Source organism: Manis pentadactyla, chromosome 4 (genome assembly GCF_030020395.1).
Source record: "Manis pentadactyla isolate mManPen7 chromosome 4, mManPen7.hap1, whole genome shotgun sequence".
In the NCBI taxonomy this organism is placed as follows: domain Eukaryota; kingdom Metazoa; phylum Chordata; class Mammalia; order Pholidota; family Manidae; genus Manis; species Manis pentadactyla.
Genome location: NC_080022.1, coordinates 119,955,276 through 119,974,895, shown reverse-complemented (window position 1 = coordinate 119,974,895; position 19,620 = coordinate 119,955,276). Strand labels below are relative to the sequence as shown.

At 47.5% G+C, this 19,620-nt stretch overlaps 1 protein-coding gene across 7 annotated transcripts in view; it reads left to right on the top strand.

Annotated features, from left to right (window-relative positions):
• Positions 1–19,620, top strand: part of SHMT1 (serine hydroxymethyltransferase 1) — a 34,750-nt gene that overhangs the window by 11,197 nt on the left and 3,933 nt on the right. For 3 of the 7 annotated variants that reach the window (XM_036894007.2, XM_036894005.2, XM_036894003.2), the window contains exons 3-9: positions 4,199–4,344; positions 10,833–10,948; positions 11,278–11,438; positions 15,258–15,339; positions 15,727–15,939; positions 17,362–17,478; positions 18,838–18,972. In XM_036894007.2, coding sequence (XP_036749902.1) covers positions 4,199–4,344; positions 10,833–10,948; positions 11,278–11,438; positions 15,258–15,339; positions 15,727–15,939; positions 17,362–17,478; positions 18,838–18,972 — 970 coding nt within the window. The remainder of the gene's footprint in view (positions 1–4,198; positions 4,345–10,832; positions 10,949–11,277; positions 11,439–15,257; positions 15,340–15,726; positions 15,940–17,361; positions 17,479–18,837; positions 18,973–19,620) is intronic. The other 4 variants (XM_036894006.2, XM_036894004.2, XM_057500789.1 and 1 more) reach the window with 2 other exon arrangements.

Here is a 19,620-nt window from a genome sequence, read left to right as displayed (position 1 = left end):
TTCTGGGTCAATCGTGGAAGGTTGTATTTTTCTAGGAAGTTGTCCATTTCTCCTAGGTTTCCCAGCTTGTTAGCATATAGGTTTTCATAGTATTCTCTAATAATTCTTTGTATTTCTGTGGGGTCCGTTGTGATTTTTCCTTTCTAGTTTCTGATACTGTTGATTTGTGTTGACTCTCTTTTCTTCTTAATTAGTCTGGCTAGTGGCTTATCTATTTTGTTTATTTTCTCGAAGAACCAGCTCTTGGTTTCACTGATTTTTGCTATTGTTTTATTCTTCTCAATTTTATTTATTTCTTCTCTGATCTTTATTATGTCCCTCCTTCTGCTGACCTTAGGCCTCATTTGTTCTTCTTTTTCCAATTTCGATAATTGTGACATTAGACCATTCATTTGGGATTGTTCTTCCTTCTTTAAATATGCTTGGATTGCTACATACTTTCCTCTTAAGACTGCTTTTGCTCTGTCCCACAGAAGTTGGGGCTTAGTGTTGTTGTTGTCATTTGTTTCCATATATTGCTGGATCTCCATTTTGATTTCGTCATTGATCCATTGACTATTTAGGAGTGTGTTGTTAACCCTCCATGTGTTTGTGAGCCTCTTTGCTTTCTTTGTACAGTTTATTTCTAGTTTTATGCCTTTGTGGTCTGAAAAGTTGGTTGGTACGATTTCAATCTTTTGGAATTTTCTGAGGCTCTTTTTGTGTCCTAGTATGTGGTCTATTCTGGAGAATGTTCCATGTGCACTTGAGAAGAATGTATATCCTGTTGCTTTTGGATGTAGAGTTCTATAGATGTCTATTAGGTCCATCTGCTCTACTGTGTTGTTCAGTGCTTCAGTGTCCTTACTTATTTTCTGCCCGGTGGATCTATCCTTTGGGGTGAGTGGTGTGTTGAAGTCTCCCAGAATGAATGCATTGCAGTCTATTTCCCCCTTTAGTTCTGTTAGTATTTGTTTCACATATGCTGGTGCTCCTGTATTGGGTGCATATATATTTAGAATGGTTATATCCTCTTGTTGGACTGACCCCTTTATCATTATGTAGTGTCCTTCTTTATCTCTTGTTACTTTCTTTGTTTTGAAGTCTATTTTGTCTGATATTAGTACTGCAACCCCTGCTTTCTTCTCGCTGTTGTTTGCTTGAAATATGTTTTTCCATCCCTTGACTTTTAGTCTGTACATGTCTTTGGGTTTGAGGTGAGTTTCTTGTAAGCAGCATATAGATGGGTCTTGCTTTTTTATCCATTCTATTACTGTATGTCTTTTGATTGGTGCATTCAGCCCATTAACATTTAGGGTGACTATTGAAAGATATGTACTTATTGCCGTTGCAGGCTTTAAATTCGTGGTTACCAAAGGTTCAAGGTTAGCCTCTTTAGTATCTTACTGCGTAACTTAGCTCGCTTATTGAGCTGTTATATACACTGTCTGGAGATTCTTTTCTTCTCTCCCTTCTTATTCCTCCTCCTCGATTCTTCATATGTTGGGTGTTTTGTGCTGTGCTCTTTCTAGGAGTGCTCCCATCTAGAGCAGTCCCTGTAAGATGTTCTGTAGAGGTGGTTTGTGGAAAGCAAATTCCCTCAGCTTTTGTTTGTCTGGGAATTGTTTAATCCCACCGTCATATTTGAATGATAGTCGTGCTGGATACAGTATCCTTGGTTCAAGGCCCTTCTGTTTCATTGTATTAAATATATCATGCCATTCTCTTCTGGCCTGTAGGGTTTCTGTTGAGAAGTTTGATGTTAGCCTGATGGGTTTTCCTTTATAGATGACCTTTTTCTCTCTAGCTGCCTTTAAAACTCTTTCCTTGTCCTTGATCTTTGCCATTTTAATTATTATGTGTCTTGGTGTTGTCCTCCTTGGATCCTTTCTGTTGGGGGTTCTGTGTATTTCCGTGGTCTGTTCGATTATTTCCTCCCCCAGTTTGGGGAAGTTTTCAGCAATTATTTCTTCTAAGATACTTTCCATCTCTTTTCCTCTCTCTTCTTCTTCTGGAACCCCTATAATACGGATATTGTTCCTTTTGGATTGGTCACACAGTTCTCTTAATATTGTTTCATTCCTGGAGATCCTTTTGTCTCTCTCTATGTCAGCTTCTATGTGTTCCTGTTCTCTGATTTCAATTCCATCAATGGCCTCTTGCATTCTATCCATTCTGCTTATAAACCCTTCCAGAGTTTGTTTCATTTCTGCAGTCTCCTTTCTGGCATCTGTGATCTCCCTCTGGACTTCATCCCATTTCTCTTGTGTATTTCTCTGCGTCTCTGTCAGCATGTTATTGATTCTTGTTTTGAATTCTTTGTCAGGAAGACTGGTTAGGTCTGTCTCCTCCTCTGGTGTTGTCTCTGTGATCTTTGTCTGCCTGTAGCTTTGCCTTTTCATGGTGATAGGAATAGTTTGCAGAGCTGTGACGAGTGACCGCTGGAAGAACTTCCCTTCTTGTTGGTTTGTGGCTCTCCTTTCCTGGGAGAACAGCGACCTCTAGTGGCTTGTGCTGGGCAGCTGCGCGCAGACAGGGTTTCTGCTTCCTGCAGGGCTGCTATGGAGTTTATCTCCGCTGTTGCTGTGGGCGTGGCCTGGTTTGGGCCTCTGCTCCAAAGTGGTGGAGTGGCGTTGGAGGGGGAGCGGCTTGGAGGCTATTTATCTCCGTAAGGGGCCTCCCTGCTCCCTGCAGCCCAGGGGTTAGAGTGCCCAGAGATCCCCGGATTCCCTACCTCTGGATTAAGTGTCCCGGCCTGCCCCTTTAAGAGTTCCAGAAAGCACCCGCCAAAACAAAACAACGACCACAAAAAAAAAAAAAAAAAATTTTAAATTAAAAAAAGAAATTTTTTTAATTAAAAAAAAAAAAAAAAAGGTGGCCGCTTGTTTTTCTTTATTCTCCGGCGCCAGCCTCAGGCATCTGCTCACCGGTCTTGCTGCCCTGCTTCCCTAGTATTGGGGTCCTTATCCCTTTAAGACTTCCAAAAAGCGTTCGCCAAAACAAAACAGGAAAAAAAAAAAAAAGAATGGTCACTCGCTTTTCTGGTGTCCTCTGGCGCCAGGCCACCAGTGCCCGCTCACTGTTCTTGCTGCCCTGTTTCCCTAGTATTGGGGGCCCTATCCCTTTAAGACTTCCAAAATGTGCTCGCCAAAACAAAACAGCAAAAAAAAAAAAAAAAAAAATTGGTCGCTCGCTTTTCTTATGTCCTCTGGCGCCCGGCGTCCGGTGCCCGCTCACTGTTCTTGCTGCCCTGTTTTCCTAGTATCCAGGGCCCTGCACTCTGGCCCGGATGGCTGGGGCTGGGTGTTCGGCAGTCCTGTGCTCCGTCTCCCTCCGGCTCTGCCTATTCTTTTCTCGCCAGGAGTTGGGGGGATGGGCGCTTGGCTCCCGCCGGGCCGGGGCTTGTATCTTACCCCCTTCGCGAGGTGCTGGGTTCTCTCAGGTGGGGATGTGGTCTGGATATTGTCCTGTGTCCTCTGGTCTTTATTCTAGGAAGGGTTGTCTTTGTCTTATTTTCATAGATATATGTGGTTTTGGGAGGAGATTTCCGCTGCTCTACTCACTCCGCCATCTTCCGCCCATCCCTCCTTTTGTTTTTATAAGAGCTTTATAAGTGAGATACTTACCATACAAGTAACCATTTCAAGAGCACAATTCAGTGGTTTTTAGTATATTCACAATCAATTTTAGAACACTTTTTATCCCCCCAGAACAAAGGCTCAAACCCATTAGTAGTCACCTGCTAACTGCCAACATGCCTCCTCAACTCCCCAGCCCCAGGCAGCCACTGGTCTACTTTTTGTGTGTGTGGGTTTATGTAAGGATCTTAGAGGAAGAGGAGCACGGAGTGAAGTTCAGGGAGGAGGGACTGGGTGAGACGTAGGGATGAAAATAAGATGGCGAAAATAACAAGGTAAATGGTGGAATTCTTATTTTAAAGATCATTTTCTCTCCAATCATTTTGTTTTCCTTAATTCATTGTCTTCTATTAATTACTTCCCAGATGCTGCAGTCTTTGAGGAAGATTCCCTCTAATCCTCAAATGCTGTGGGAGTCCTTTTGTTTGGTTACCTGGGTTATGGTCAGCCTCTGAGGGCAAAACATGGTCTATGTTAATATACGATCCATGTTAGTGTCCCTTCTCTGTACTTGGTTATTAGTTTGATCAGAGTGAAGAGTTAAACATCCAAATGGTTAGCATCTGCTTTCCTCTCATCAGGTTTACAACATAATTAAGAAGGAGAGTAACCGGCAGAAGGTTGGATTGGAGCTGATTGCCTCAGAGAATTTTGCCAGCCGAGCAGTTTTGGAGGCCCTAGGCTCTTGCTTAAATAACAAGTACTCTGAGGGGTACCCAGGCCAGAGGTACGTGAACATCTTCAAAGGCCTGCTTCTGATGTAGTGACGTGAGGCACTGAGCATAGAATCTGAACAGTGTGGGGATTAGTTCTTCTCAACTAACCTTTCCACTGTGGGAACTTGTGTTCCCCAGCTGCCTTACTAGCTCTACGATTCCCAGCAGGGCACAGCACTGCAATTCGAAAGGGGTGTGGTTAAAATTGCAACATTTCCAGAATCTCTCACCTGGCCTTAGTGCATCTCCATATCAATAAGTGATTACAAGGGTGGGGGGAACAAGGGTATATCTGGACCAGAGAGATGTGGCGGGGTCCCTTTTTTGCAGCCGGGTGGTGAGACACACAGGCGAGCAGAAGTGGAAGACTGCTAAGAAGCAATAAATGGGTTTCTCCCACTTTATTTCTCCTTTGACTGATTTCGGTTTCAAAGGTAATTTGTCCCGGGATGGGAGAAAGATTCCACCCACCCCCAGAGTTACAGGGGTACACTCAGGGTCACTTTAACAGTCCCTCTGGAGACTTTGTAGAATATCAAGCTGGTCCATAGGAGGGTAGAGCTGCTGCGCTGTGCAAGTCTCTAGAAAAAGGCCAGCACTCTGAGTGCTGCCAGGGCAGGCTGTTGGTGCTCTGTGAGTAACGGGCCAGGAGTGAAAACCACCTTTCAAACGGCAGCCTGCTTCTGCACTGTAACTGATGGATTTGCCCATGCAGTGATTTTGGTCAACTCTTTTCCCTGGAGAAGCACAAGAAGGTACACTCATTTTTTTTTTAGTCATAATCAGGCAGAGATGATGATTACAGAATCTGACATGTTGTTTCTGTAAATTTGTACATTTGTGTCCCAAAGAACATGGAAGGAGAAGGGACTCCCATGGAGGTGAACCACCACTCTGTACTGAGGGGTCCCTGCAGCTCCCTGAGAAGGCCTGGAGCCAAGTTGTGGCATTGTCCTTCTCCTGGCTGAATAACTAACCTTCCCTCTATGCCTTGCACAGGTCACCTGGTGTTTCCACAGCCAGTATCTCCTTTGACCCTCACAGCAAGCCATAGGGCAAGTTGTGCTCTTTTCCACATTTTAGAGTTGGGGAAGCCAAGATTCCCTGACATGCAGTAAAGTACTTCTCCAGGTCGCACACAAGTGGCAGCTGTGTTCACACTGTAAAAGATAAATATCTGGTATTCGTTGCTGGTTCTCACTCAACTCCCCAGAGCCCCTGGAATTCCCACAGTGGCAGGAGTGTCTTGTCATTCTTAATAAGCCCTTTTTGACTACAACTGAGTTTATGCAAAGGAGGTGACTCTGGGTAGGGCTGGTCACAGACTTGTGATTAGAGGGTCAAAACTCTCAGCTCCCACCCTCTACATCCAGGGAGGGGAGGGGAGCCTGAAGGGAGGGGCTTGTACTACGTGGAGGTGCAGGGAGGGTGGTGCGCCCTTGATACTTGCCCTATGCATTTCTTCCATTTGGCTGTTCCTGAGTTGGATTTGGTTTAGTAGACCAGTAGTCATAAATAAAGCACTTTCCTGAGTCCTGTGAGTTGTTCTACTGAATAATCAAACCCGACAGGTATTGTGGGAACCTTAGAATTGTTGCCAGGCAGCTGTGTCTGGAGAGGTCTCTCCTTGCACCCTTGGTGAAACCTCAGTCTGAACGGGGGAGGGTTCTTGATTCTGATAGGAAAGAATTCTCCATCAGGTTAAACAAGTGTCAGCAAGAAAGGAATTCATTAAAGCAAGAGTAGACGCAAATAGCAGTGGCCATGCAGGCAACAGAGCACAAGGAAGAACAAAGGGAGAGAAGGGAAGTTCATTGAACCCTGCTCGGTATGGGGCAGATCCCTTGCCAACTCCTGAAGCCAGGTCACCTGGTATCCAATGTCCACTTGATCTGCACAGTGAGGGAATTATTTCCCTACCACCGCAGAACTTTGGGGAGCCAAGGAGCACTGAACAGAATAAGTTTATGTTCTGAGAACTTCCACTTCCATACTGGTCTGAAATAAAACAGAGAGAAGAGGATTGTATTAAGACAGAAGGCTGAATGAAATAGCAAAGTGACAGAGACATTTACCATCAGAGGTGGAGGTTGGAGAGTTCTTGTCTTTAAAAGAGTTCAGAGGCAAGTGCAGTTGGCTTATGCAGCAAGGAAGCTTGACAAGTTAGTACACACTCAAACAGGAGTGCCGACAACCTTGGAGAGGAGGCAGACTTAAGGGTTTAGGGTTTGGGATTTTATAGGGCTTTTTGGGTAGGGGGTCTGCAAAAGGCATGATGTATACAGGTGTTTCATGATTCCTTTGAAGTTTTGTCTTTAGAATAGGGTTATTTAGGTGACTCTGTTGATACAGATCGCAGCATTCTTTATCCACATATGTTCATTTACACTCCAGAGGTCTATCTCATCCTGGGTTACAGAATTACTTAATTGATTAAGTGTCTGGAAGAAGAGGATAAACAGTGTATAGATTAAATTAAAGAATAAACTGGGTCTTTTTCACAGGCTGAGTTTACAATGGCATGGCTCTTCCCCCATTTCCCTGCTCTGTCTCAGAATGTGCACCTAAGTTGGACAGCAGTGTGGGTAGCCTGGGGACCTGGGACTTGTGGCTGGTGTCTGAAGTGAGGGCAGCTTGTGGTCCTGAACCCTTAACCTGTGGGGGCTGCGTGGACTCTGGGTAGTTAGTGTTAGACTGAAAGGAACCATTGGACACCAGCTGGTATCTGAGAATGGCTATTGGATTTGGGAAAGTCCACACACATACTTCAAAGCCCATGTTGTCTTAGCAGTTACAACATGTTTAAGTTTATCTTGCAGAAAATATTTGGTGACTCCTGGGCTTTTTGTCCCCACTTAGTGAACACAGGGATTCCTGTATGTGTAGAGAGGTGAGGTAAATGCTGTCTGGCCCCATGAGCTGTTAGATTTCTCTATGTTCACAGCAGTGGTTTGAGGCACTGGGAGCATTTCTCCTTTGTCAGTTCTGTTCCAAAATAGGCACAGATGAAGAGCATCCAGTTCTTGTTAGTGGAGTTGATGTGAAGAGCATGGCTTAGACCCCAGGCCAGAGTGAGGCTTCTGAATGCCTGGGGCAGAGTTCCATTTCTACACACAGTTGGAGCCAGCAGCCCGGGAAGCAAATGAACGTTTGTTGACTATTTGCTGAGCTTCATCAACCCTGGGCACTCACTTTTTCACATTTTAATATCTCTGACATTGGGTGAATCTGACTGATGGCAAGTCATAGTTTAATTGAAAATGATTACTTCTTTCTCAGCGATTAGTAAGATAATGGTTGCCTTGTAATTGAGGGTGAAATGCAGTGCTGTGTTCTAGGCACTGGGCTGAGTGGTGACATGTCCCCCATTTGTATGTCTTCTATAGCCTGACTGCAGTCAGCCCTCATCCCCCTGTTGAGATAAGGAATAGACTTGTGTAGGTGAAGGAGGCTGCTCCGTGTCACACAGCTGATACAGAGCAGAACAGATTCTGACCTGGCCCTGTTGGCACTGCACGTGCCCTTTCCACTGCTTCCTGCTGCCTCTGCAGGTGGATCCTCTCTTTGAGGCGAGGCAGGCAGGGCCCCTGGGGTTTTGTTGTGACCCTGAGTCACTCTCGTGTGTTTGGTCCACTGGAAAATGGTTAAGTGCTAAGACCCCCTGCAGCCCTGATGTTTCCAACAATCCATAATTCTGTCCCTAGGCATGGGCTGCTGTCCTTCAAGTTTGGGGAGATGATGTCCTTCTTTGGTCACAGAACAGAGACTGAGGCTGGAGGGACCTTCCAGATCACCAGTGAATCCCTTTTGGTGGCAGTCTCCTCCCCTAGCAGTTCCTCCATCCAAATTCTTTTCATGCAGTTACAAGGGTAGGGGAGGTCAAAGTTTCCTTCTGAGTCTTTCGGGCCTTGATGGTTTTCAGCTCAAAATAATCTGCATGTCACAATTGCACGGGGGTGGCCTGACCTTGGTCCCTACACTTAGCCGAAGCAGATGAGACTATTACTAAAAATTAAAATAATTCATGTTAAAGGACTATTTTAAAAGGTGAATATTACCCATTCTTATTTTTCTTAATGTCAGTTTATCTTTTGGAACATTATTAGCAATCAGAGTTAATATTTGAAAACAAAACAATATTAATCTAGTATTAATGACTGCCTGATACTAATCTAAAGAGAAAGTTCTGGGTTTTCATTTTTTTATGACAGTTTCATTAAGCTATAATGCACATATAATGTACCCAAGTAAAGGGTACAGTTCAGTGGAACGCCATGTGGTATCATAGAAAGACACTTGGTTTTTGTCCCATTCCTGACACAGTTTCCAAATCCCCTGAGCATCTTTAATCATTCATAACAAGCCCTTCTGACCTGAGTTACATTAAGGTGGTGATACTGGTGGGCTGCTAGATAACCTTAGAGTGGGGCTGGGGGCCAGCAAGGCCAGCTACGGTTAGAGGGTGGAGACTGAGTTAATTACCAGTGGCCAAGAATTTCATCAGCTCCATGTCATAGTGAAATCTCCATAAACACCTTGAACAGTAAGATTTGGAGAGTTTCCTGGCTGGTGAGCAGATTGAGGTGTGGGGAAGGTAGCACCCCTGAGAGGACATGAAAGCTCTGAGCCCCTTCCCTAAACTCTGCCCTGTGCATCTCTTCCTTTTGGCCATTCCTGAGTCATATCCTTCAGAATAAACCAGTAATAGTGAATAAAGTGCTCTCCTGAGTTCTGTGAGTCATTCTAGCAAATTATAAATTTAAGGGAGTATTGTGGGAATCCCCAAGTTTACCAAACAGAAGCGTGGGTAACATTGGGACCTCACGCTTGTGATTGGCTGCTGAAGTGAGGGCCCTTGACCTATGGGGTCTGATGCTAACTCTGGGTGGTTAGGTTAGAACTGAATTGAATTGTAGGACAATAGTTGTTAGAATTGGTTGGTGTGAGGAAGAAACCCACACACACATTTGGCATCAGAAGTGTTGTGAGTAAAAACTTCTCACTCTCCTCCTTTTCTTTATTGTGGTGAAAGATGCACAGTGTAAAACTTACATGTTTAAGTGTGAAGTACAGCAGCTTTAAGTACATTCATGAGATGGTGCAACCATCACCACCATCCATCCAGACAACTTTTTCATCTTGTAGAAACAAAACTCTGTACCCATTAAATAACAACTATGGCCGAAAGACATGTGAAAAGATGATCAGCATCACTAATTAGGGAAATGCAACTCAAGACCATGATGGGACACCTCACAGCCGGTAGGATGGTTGTCATCCAAACCAACCCAAACAAGCGTTGGCAACAATGTGGAGAATTGTAACTCTTGTGCACCTTTGGTGGGACTGTAAAATGGTATAGCTGCTATATGGCAATTCCTCAAAAAATTAAAAATAGAATTAAAATCAGTTCCAGCAGTCCCACTTCTGGATATATGTCCAGTGGAATTGAAAGCAGAATCTCAAAGAGATATTTGCACCTCCATGTTCATTGTACGTTATTCACAAGAGCCGAGAGATGGAAGCAACCCAAGTGTCCATTGATGAATGAATGGAAAAGCAAAATATAGTTTATCCATACACTAAAGTGCCCTGGAAAAAGAAGGAAATTCTTTCACGTGCTCCAAGGATGGACCTTGAGGACATTATGCCAAAGGAAACAATCCAGTCACAGTAAGACAAATACTACGTGATGCCACTTCTATGAGATACTTGGAGTAGTCAGTTTCATATAGACAGAGAGGTGGGGCTCTTGGAGGAGAGGGAAATGGGAGTTGTGCAGTGGGTACAGAGTTTCAGTTTTGCAATATGAAAAAGTTCTAGAGATCAACTGCACCACAGTGGGAATGTACTTATCAATGAGAAGTACTGAGCACTACTGAACTGTACACTTAAAATGGTTGAGATGGTGAAAGTGTTTTCTTACTGTAATAAAAGCATATATATTATACTTAATAAAAGTATAATATTAAAATTATTAAAGCTTTTTGTGACTACAAGTCCTAAGGGTTAAAAATATCTGGATTGAGTTATTATGATTGTTACTATTACTATATAGATAATAAACAAATATATGATAAATTTTGATATTTGATATGATAAATTTTGATTAACAAAAACTAGAATTGTATTAGAAATGCAGAAACGAACACCTCCCCCTCCCCCCAGCTCTGGGCAGCTGGCAACCCACTCCGTCACTGTGCATCTGATACCTGGTGCCTTGTGTAAGTGGAGTCACACAGATGTAACCGCCCGTTTCACTGAGCATGATGACAATGTCCTGGAGGCTCCTCTGTCACATGTGCCAGCATTTCCTTCACAGATGAGGAGCCCCACAGCTGGCTTGGTCCTGATGGAAGACGAGCCAAGCTGGGCTCAAAACACGTTCTCACAGTTTTCCTCTAGGTTCTTCCGCCCCCAACTAAGCTCTCTTCTGCCTCTGTGCTGAGGCCGGGGTCAGGGCCAGCGTGGGCCTGAGCCTCCTGCTCTCCTCCTGCAGGTATTACGGTGGGACTGAGTTTATTGATGAGCTGGAGGTCCTCTGCCAGAAGCGAGCGCTGCAGGTCTATAAACTGGACCCCCAGTGCTGGGGGGTCAATGTCCAGCCCTACTCAGGTAACCGCCGCGTACAGATGGGCCTGGGTGGTCCCCCGCCTCCCAGTGTCCCAGGGCTGAGGTTCACGGGGAGGATGCCCAAAGAAGGCTGCCCATACTGGAAGTAAAAATAAGCTCAGTGCCTCCTGGCTGCACCTGCCCCTCCTGAACAGCACCCTGTAGCTTACTCTCCTGGGGTTTAGTGCCCAGGAACTTCCAGGGGCTGGGGAAATGCTTAATAGTGCCAGGCATGTTCTGACCTGGTTGGTGGCCTGGGGGCACATTCTGGGGCCTGCCTGGTGCCTCTAGAGGCATAAGTAATCAAACCTCCTCTGGGCTGCCCCTTGCAGGCTCTCCTGCAAACTTCGCAGTGTACACTGCCCTGGTAGAACCCCACGGGCGCATCATGGGCCTGGATCTTCCCGATGGGGGCCATCTGACCCACGGGTTCATGACAGACAAGAAGAAAATCTCTGCTACGTCCATCTTTTTTGAGTCTATGCCCTATAAGGTGAGTGTGGGTCTCTCCCCATAGCCCTCTACCCATCTCCTTAGAAAGCCTCCAGTGTCTGCTCACAAGGAAGTCTGCCTTTCACCGTTTGTCATTTCCCTGCCTGGGGACTTCTCAGGCATGCGGGGCAACTGGGGGCAGCTGGGCAGGGAGTGAGGGGCCATACTGAGGCACAAGGATTGAGTGCAGGAGGTGTCAGCTGCAGCACGGACCCTCTGCATAACCCTCTGGATGAGAGTAGCGACAGGATAACTCCAGGCAGCCAGGTCAGCTGCAGCTGGATGCCTGACGACAGCCTGCTCAGAATCGCCGTGGGCCAGCAGCTGCATCCCCGTCACCAGCACACAGCCCACTACAGCCCCATTAGTACGCGGGCAGTGGGAGGCTGGAGCCCCTTGCACGCCCGCCCTGTCCCTGCCACCCGCTGAACACAGGCCTGTCCTCAGCCAGCCACAGCCAATATGAGCTGTATGCCCTGCATGGGACCAGCAGGTATTTATGTGGGCTCCCTGCCATTATAAACAATTGGGTCAAAAATGCATTTAAGATTGGTGGACTTGTGGGCAGTGACCTGTAAAGATGATCAGGGGATGAGTAGAAAAGAGGTAACCTGCATGGTGAAGCCGTGCATGTGGGGATTCCTCTTCTGTCCTGTGGCGTTTGCTGTCAGTGGGCACTTCCTGATGAGTGTCACGTGTGTCACCACAAGCAAAGGTGGTGGGCCATCATTCTGCCTGGCTGAATATCAGGCACATCTTTTTATTCGAAGATGATAAAGCTTGTGTCCTGTCCGGCATTCCTTGCCCTTTGTGCATGCTGTCACATGCACTGTGTGGGCTGCAGCCCTGTTGGGTGCCATGGGGAGGCCCATCCAGTGGTGGGCCTGCAGGGGTGCAGAGTAGTGGGGCCAGGCACCCTAGCCAGCTTGGGCAGCAGGAAGCACAGCTACCTGCTGGAGGGGTGCCTGGGAGCAGTGACCTTGGGGGGCAGGGAGGAGGACACAGACCTGACTGGCCTCCACCAGCAGCCACCAGTGGCCCCTCCTTAGCTCCCTGCGCAGCCTTTCTCCAGCCCCTGCCCTCCCCATCCCCATGGGAGTCCCCTGCCTTCCAGGCAACTGCCACACACAGGGCCAGGCATTTCATCTCTATGGAGAAACAGCCACAGGAACCTTCTGTCGCCTCCCTTCTCCTCTGTGACTAAGGAATCCTCTTCTCTGGAGGCCCCATGCAGCTGAGGGGGACCCCTCCTGCCTCTGCACTGCTCTGCCCCCACCTCTGTGGTTTTTTAGAGTGCCTGGGAATTATTGCAGGATGTTTTATCATCAATATTCAAGATTAAAAAAACTTAAAAATCCCACAAGTTTAAAAAGCAAAATGTGGAGGGAGAGAGTAGCAGCAGATTTTTTTTTTGGCAATTATGTCTTATTTTTTAGAAATTTTGTCCATTTTTTTACTGTGGGTCAGCTGATGAGTTTTCAAGATAATAGTTTCTTTGCCAAGTTTACCAGTTCACACCCTTGAAACAAAACACACAAACCGAACCACAAACCCCCCTTCACCTGCCTTTCCAGAGTTTGTCTCTGTTCCCAGAGCCTTGCACACCAGTTTCTGTAATTGTGTGGAATTGTAAGCACATTTTTTTTGCTATTAATGTATAATTACATGAGCGATATGTTTACTAGACTCCCCCCATCACCAAGTCCCCCCCACATACCCCATCACAGTCACTGTCCCTCAGCGTAGTAAGATGCTTTTGAATCACTACTTGTCTTCTCTTGTGTTATACTGCCTTCCCCATGCCCCCACCCCCAGCTACATTATGTGTGCTAATCATAATGCCCCATTTTCCCCCTTATTCCTCCCTTCCCACCCATCCTCCCCAGTCCCTTTCCCTTTGGTAACTATTAGTCCATTCTTGGGTTCTGTGAGTCTGCTGCTGTTTTGTTCCTTCAGTGTTTCCTTTGTTCTTATACCCCACAGATGAGTGATATCATTTGATACTTGTCTTTCTCCACCTGGCTAATTTCACTGAGCATAATACCCTCTAGCTCCATCCATGTTGTTGCAAATGGTAGGATTTGCTTTCTTCTTATGGCTGAATAGTATTCCATTGTGTATATGTACCACCTCTTCTTTATCCATTCATCTACTGATGGACACTTAGGTTGTTTCCATTTCTTGGCTATTGTAAATAGTGTAAGCACAATTTTTTATTGAACAGGGTGACCACCGAATCTGAGCCTCTCTCTCCCTCCAGGGGGTCAGGGGTTTCAGAATGTGAGATTTCTCTCAGGTTGTCCCCCACCTCTGGCTCCCATGCTAAAATTTTTCCTACAATAACCCCTTTATTTTCACTCCCCTTTGTACAGATGCTTTAATACAACTTTAATAAGCAGAACTCTTAAGAAAATGTGTTGCCAAAAAAAAAATTGTGTAGCATCTTGCATATAGACTAACCCACAATCCACCTGGAACTGACTGCTGTGTGGGGCAGGAGGCATCCAGATAACATTTGTGCCCACATGGATATCCTGCTGACCCTGCACCACTTTGTGGATAAAATGAGAGTTCCTGTGACCCAGTATTCTCACCTGGCCCTGGTTGACTAGCTCACTGCACACATGTGGGCAATACATTGCTACTGACTCTATATAAGGAGCTCTGCCCAGTGCTCTGGGCAACATGGTGGCATGGCTGCAAGGCTGCAGGAGAGCAGAGCAGAGGCTGGAGTGGTGGCAGCGCTGAGGACAGAGGCCCAGAGGATGGCTGTGCAAACAGAGGGGCCCAGAGGCAGAGACTGGCATGCTGCATACAGACTCGCTCTGAGTGAACAAGATTTTAGTAATTGACCTGCCACCATGGAAATAAAGTTGGGTATAACCCTTTCACCCCAAAAACGTTTTACTGTCATTTTTTTGGTCACATTGAATCCATAGCGAACTTGCTGGGGGCTGAAACCCATTGGCAAGACACACGTATAGGGAGACCGTCCTCTCCCTGCAGGGCCACCATTGTCACAGGCCAGGCGACTGTCTCTCCCACAGGGTTCTGTCTCAGGCGCTCTTCTGAGTGTCTGTCCTTCCACAGGCACTAACTGCCTTCCTTACTCTCTGTTTTTAAATATCTCTCAGTGTTTGTGCAGAGGTCTTGTACATCTTTTGTTAGTATTTTATGGTTTTTTGAAACTAATATATTAAAATTTCATTTTCTGTTTTTTGCTGCTTATATGCAGAAATATAATTGATTTTTGTTTTCCGACCCTGATACAGTGGCCTTGCTAAATTCAGTTACTAATAGCTCACCTCTAGAGGTTTTTTTAGGTACACAATCCTTGTGTCTGTGAGCAGTGCCAGCTTTTTCTGTCTTTTAATCCTTATGCCTTTCTTTCTTTTCCTTGCCTTGTTGTACCTGGACTGCAGTGGTATTAGCAGGCTCTGGTCTCACCCTGAAGTGCCGTAGCACCTGCATTGTGTGGTGCGCCCTGTTTCATTCTGCAGTGGCTTTTTGGTTCCTGCTTGTCCCAGTGGAGCCCCGAGGGCGGGCGCTCACTCTTCCCCTGGGGTCCCCTCGGGGCCTCCCAGGCCAGTGTGCTACTCCGCGATCTGTACCACTTGTGCAGGCCAAATACACTGACCCCATCTCGCCCATGAGTCCTGGTCTGGACCTCTTCCCTGTGCTCATGCTGGAGTGGAGCAAGCAGCCAGGGCAGGTGGAGGGAGTCCTTTTGTCCTGGATGGCCAGCACCAGTTCAGCTGGGTGGCAGGCATGCTGTGGCTGGAGGGAGTGCCCGAGCTGCTGTCTCCATCACATTCCACAGGTGAACCCGGACACTGGCTACATCAACTATGAGCAGCTGGAGGAGAATGCCCGCCTCTTCCACCCGAAGCTGATTATTGCAGGTGATGAGCTGGGCGGATGGAAGGCAGCTTCCTAAGCATAGTCTTTTCTTTCAGGACAAATATCAGTTTGCCACCATTAGAACCAGGTGGGGTTAGATGTGAGGCTGTTCTCAGAGAAGCATCTAGAAATGTTGATGCCTGACTAACTGGGGTGGTGATCAGAGCTGGGGGCCATCCCAACCACCATGATATTGATGGGGCAAGTCAGGGTGGTCACCTTTAGAACAAAGATGATTTTCAAGGGTTTTCTTCATTTCTGTTCTCAGAGATTCTGGAGGGAGATACATCCAAGCTTTCAAATAAGCATTTTCAAAGGCCACTTTGCAGGTCTGCATTCAGCTGGCCAAGGATATCTCTGACTCGACTGTGTCACCTTTGCCTTCTTAGGAACCAGCTGCTACTCCCGAAACCTGGACTATGCTCGATTGCGGAAGATTGCAGAGGACAACGGGGCATACCTCATGGCCGACATGGCGCACATCAGTGGGCTGGTGGCTGCTGGCGTGGTGCCCTCCCCGTTTGAACACTGCCATGTGGTGTGCACCACCACCCACAAAACCCTGAGAGGCTGCCGTGCCGGCATGATCTTCTACAGGAGAGGTGTGCTGTGTGCTCCTCAAAGTGTGGAGCTGGGCTTTGCCTTCTCCATCCAGCTTAGGGACTGGGAAAATCAGGATCCCTTGAAGATAGTAGGATTCCTTAAAGAGCTACTTTGCAGGGGGCAATGGCAGGCTGTACAGAGGGATCTAGAAAGAAGCCCTGAGCACAGCTCTTGCCTTATTCCTTGGGTATCTGGGTCCCAGGAAAGGAGGAAGAGTATCGTGCTTGGTGTCAGTGTCCTTTGATTTCAACTAATCTTCCCCAATGGGGCGTGCATGGAAGATGTGCCGGCTGGCAGAGGCTACCAGGAAGCCTCATGTTGTGGCTCATTTTGGTGAACTTACTTTGGTCTGGTATGTTAATCCCAGAGAAAGACTCACAGTAGTCAAACCATAAGATGCTGGTATATAAACTGTAGTACCAGTTAAGCCACTTTAGTGAGAAATTGCTGTTGATTGCATATAAACCCTTTCTAAGGGCTTCTTTTATTTTGGGGTTCCCATTCCTGGGAAAGCCAGATGAGTGATCAGATCACTCAGTCTGTGGTTGAGACTGGATGCCTGTAACCTTGCATCAGCAGAGAAACCAGCCGCCTGGTGACTGGATTTCTCTTACTTCCCTGTAGTCTCCGCACCCAGCCTCTGGCTGTACACACCCATGTGTCCACTTAGCTCCTCGATGCACTGTTGCCTCTGAGGACCTTCTGTAGTTGCCGTTGACTGTTCTGAGGCAGGTAGCCATTCCTATCTGCCTGGGAGGCGTTTGTTTCTTCCCATTGTGTGTTGTTGTGTTTTGTCTGATGTAGCCAGCCTGTGCGAATCCTGGCTCTGCCATGGACATGCTGTATGATCTTGGGCTAGTTGTGCAGCTTTCTGTGCATTACTGCCTGACCTCCAGGCTGGGGATAGTAATTAGTACCTTTCCCTCTGGGCTACCACAGTAAGGATTCCATGATTTACATAAAGTACTTACAGCAGTTCCTGGCTTCCTAGCAGCTCTGTAGAGACAATAATAGTTACGATGGCTGAGTATTAACTTTCTGGCAGAGGAACCCGCTTGTTACAGCCATTGTTATTACATAATTGCATACATCATAGCCAGATGAGTCTCATCTCCTTCAACATAGTTAGCTTGGAAGACCGCTCTCTTGCACACTTCTTTGAAGAAATGTGCCCAAGGCATATTCTCTTACAATCTCAATGGAGGAAAATTGTCATCCTCTCATTTCATGTATGAGAGGGTGGTCTGCCCCCCAACGGACCAGGGGCCCCTCTGCTCTGCTGCATCACGACCAGATCTCGCCTCCAGGAGTGGCGGCCAGGCTGTGCATAGTGCCTCGTAGCCAGTCTGGGTGTGAGTCAGGCACGGAGAAACCAGAGGGGCAGTCCAGCACACATTCCCAGTGATGTTTCCTGCATCCAGGAGTGCGCAGCATGGATCCCAAGACCGGCAAAGAGACTCTATACAACCTGGAATCACTCATCAACTCTGCCGTGTTCCCAGGCCTGCAAGGAGGTCCCCATAACCACGCTATTGCTGGTAAAGTATCACCAAACCCAACCCAGAGCCCTAGGTGACATTTGGGGGTGCACCTTCACCCTGTGCAGTTTGCAGTTCTCCCAGTTTTGCTCATCCCGTGGCCCGATTCCCATCCCACCTGTCCACCAAAAGTAGACAGGCCTTGCACGCTAGGGGGAACTAGAGGAACATCTTGTCTAGGAGATGCTAACAAGGAAGAAAAGGGAAACAGGTGATTGGTGTGAGGCAAGGACAAAAGGGAGTGATGGCCACCCTACACAGATGGCCAGCCCTGGGCAAAGCTGAATCTACCAGGTTCTCTTAAGTGTGCACAGTCTCTTTGGCTAGCCACAGGGGAATTTGACAATCAGAGAAATGCAGAGCAAAGGGCATGTGGGATTCATATCCAGCCCTTCAAGGATACCAGTCTCTCCCTGACCTTCAACCTTCTGTCCAGATGGAGACTAAAGGGTCTGACTTTTGCACCATTGACCTTGCGGCCACACCAGTAACCTCTGGATCTGATCACCTGGCAGGCTGTCATTGACTTACTCCTTCTCTGTACACGTGGCTTAGAAAGTCTGTGATGATCTCAGTTATTCAGCTGTCTTTGGGACAAAGTAATTGGTAGAGGAGCCCAGGACAAAGGGGTAACTTCTCTTTCAAGAGAAGCACTAGTGTTTCTAAAGCAGGAAGTGGGGGAAGCAGTGAGTGGTGAATTATAGACATAGCAAAGGGGTGTCCACAGGGGTGTTTTCACATTCTCCCTTCACACCTGCAAGGTTAGCACCCACAGTTCCATTGATTCTCAGATGATGGGCTCACCTGGTTCCAGGCATTCTGGGCCTTTTCCAGTCACTTTCACAAACACTGAGTGGAGACTTTCATGCCCTGCCTCAGGGTCTTGCATTCTCCTCCATGTTGTGCCCCCAGAGCAGCCCCATGGTACAGAGTCTAGATGTGCAGGGTGGAACAGGCCTACCCCTCACCTGGACTCTGATCAGGAAGATCTGCATGTTTGGCAACAAACCAAAGTGTTTGGGGCAGCTGAGTTACTGTTTTCACATACTGCATTTAAAAAGACTGGGGAGCGGAGGTGGCAGAGCCTGGACTTGCTTAGGAACAGCTTTTCTGTGGTGATCTTATTAGTGTGAAATTTCCATGCCTGGAGAAAGGCCACCTCAAAAGCACGTCCTCAAAGAGAAGAGGTCTGGAGGCTCAGCCAGGTAATTGTAGGGTTAGAAATACACATCATTTGTCAAGGGGGGCCTGCAATCCACCCATTCAGTGATGTTGAAAACCAAGGATGCCTGAGTGAAGTCAAGGGGTGTTTTTTGACTCAGTCTGTCTTTGGAATCTGCCCTGCCTTCCTGACCCCAGTCTTCCTGCCAGGGGTTGCTGTGGCCCTGAAGCAAGCCATGACTCCAGAATTCAGAGTTTATCAGCACCAGGTGGTGGCCAACTGCAAGGCTCTGGCTAAGACCTTGATGGAGCTGGGCTACAAAGTGGTGACAGGTACCAAAAGAAGGGTTGGGCGGCCCCTGCTGGCCCCGAGGAGGTGCCCCTGTTCCCCGTAGTGGCACTAAGCCTCGTGCCCCAGGCCATCAGTCAGGGTGTGGCCCGTAGGGTGTGCCTGCAGCTGGGGGTGAGCACAATACCTCCACAGGAGTCTTCGTGCCCCTGGCAGCCTCACCCTCCTTACAGATGCCATCTGCCTCCCTGAAGGGGCCATGGTGATGGTGATGGTGATAGCAGCTGCCATTTGTCACCTGGCATGTGTGACCACAAGTCCTCAGAATGGCTTTTGAGGAAGGAGTACCTGAGGCTCAGCTGAGAGATTAAGTACCAGTGTCTTACGGTGGGGGTGGGGGGCGGAGGAGGCAGAACCTGACTTGAACCAGGCAGGACGCAGCACCCTCTACAGCAATGCTGCACTGTCCCTCGGAGAGTCTCCATTCACCCCTGAGGGTCAGGGTGCATCAGGCCCTCCCACTGGGAGTCCAAGGGGTGTTTGCTTTAATACCAAAGACAGTGGTGCTGAGTGACCCCAAGATGGGCTTCCTGGGGAGGCCCGCTCAGGGGTACCATCCACTTCAGGCCCTGCAGCCTCACACGGGTAGGACAACATTTTCTGCCAGGCAGCCTACTGTTACCCCTAGGACA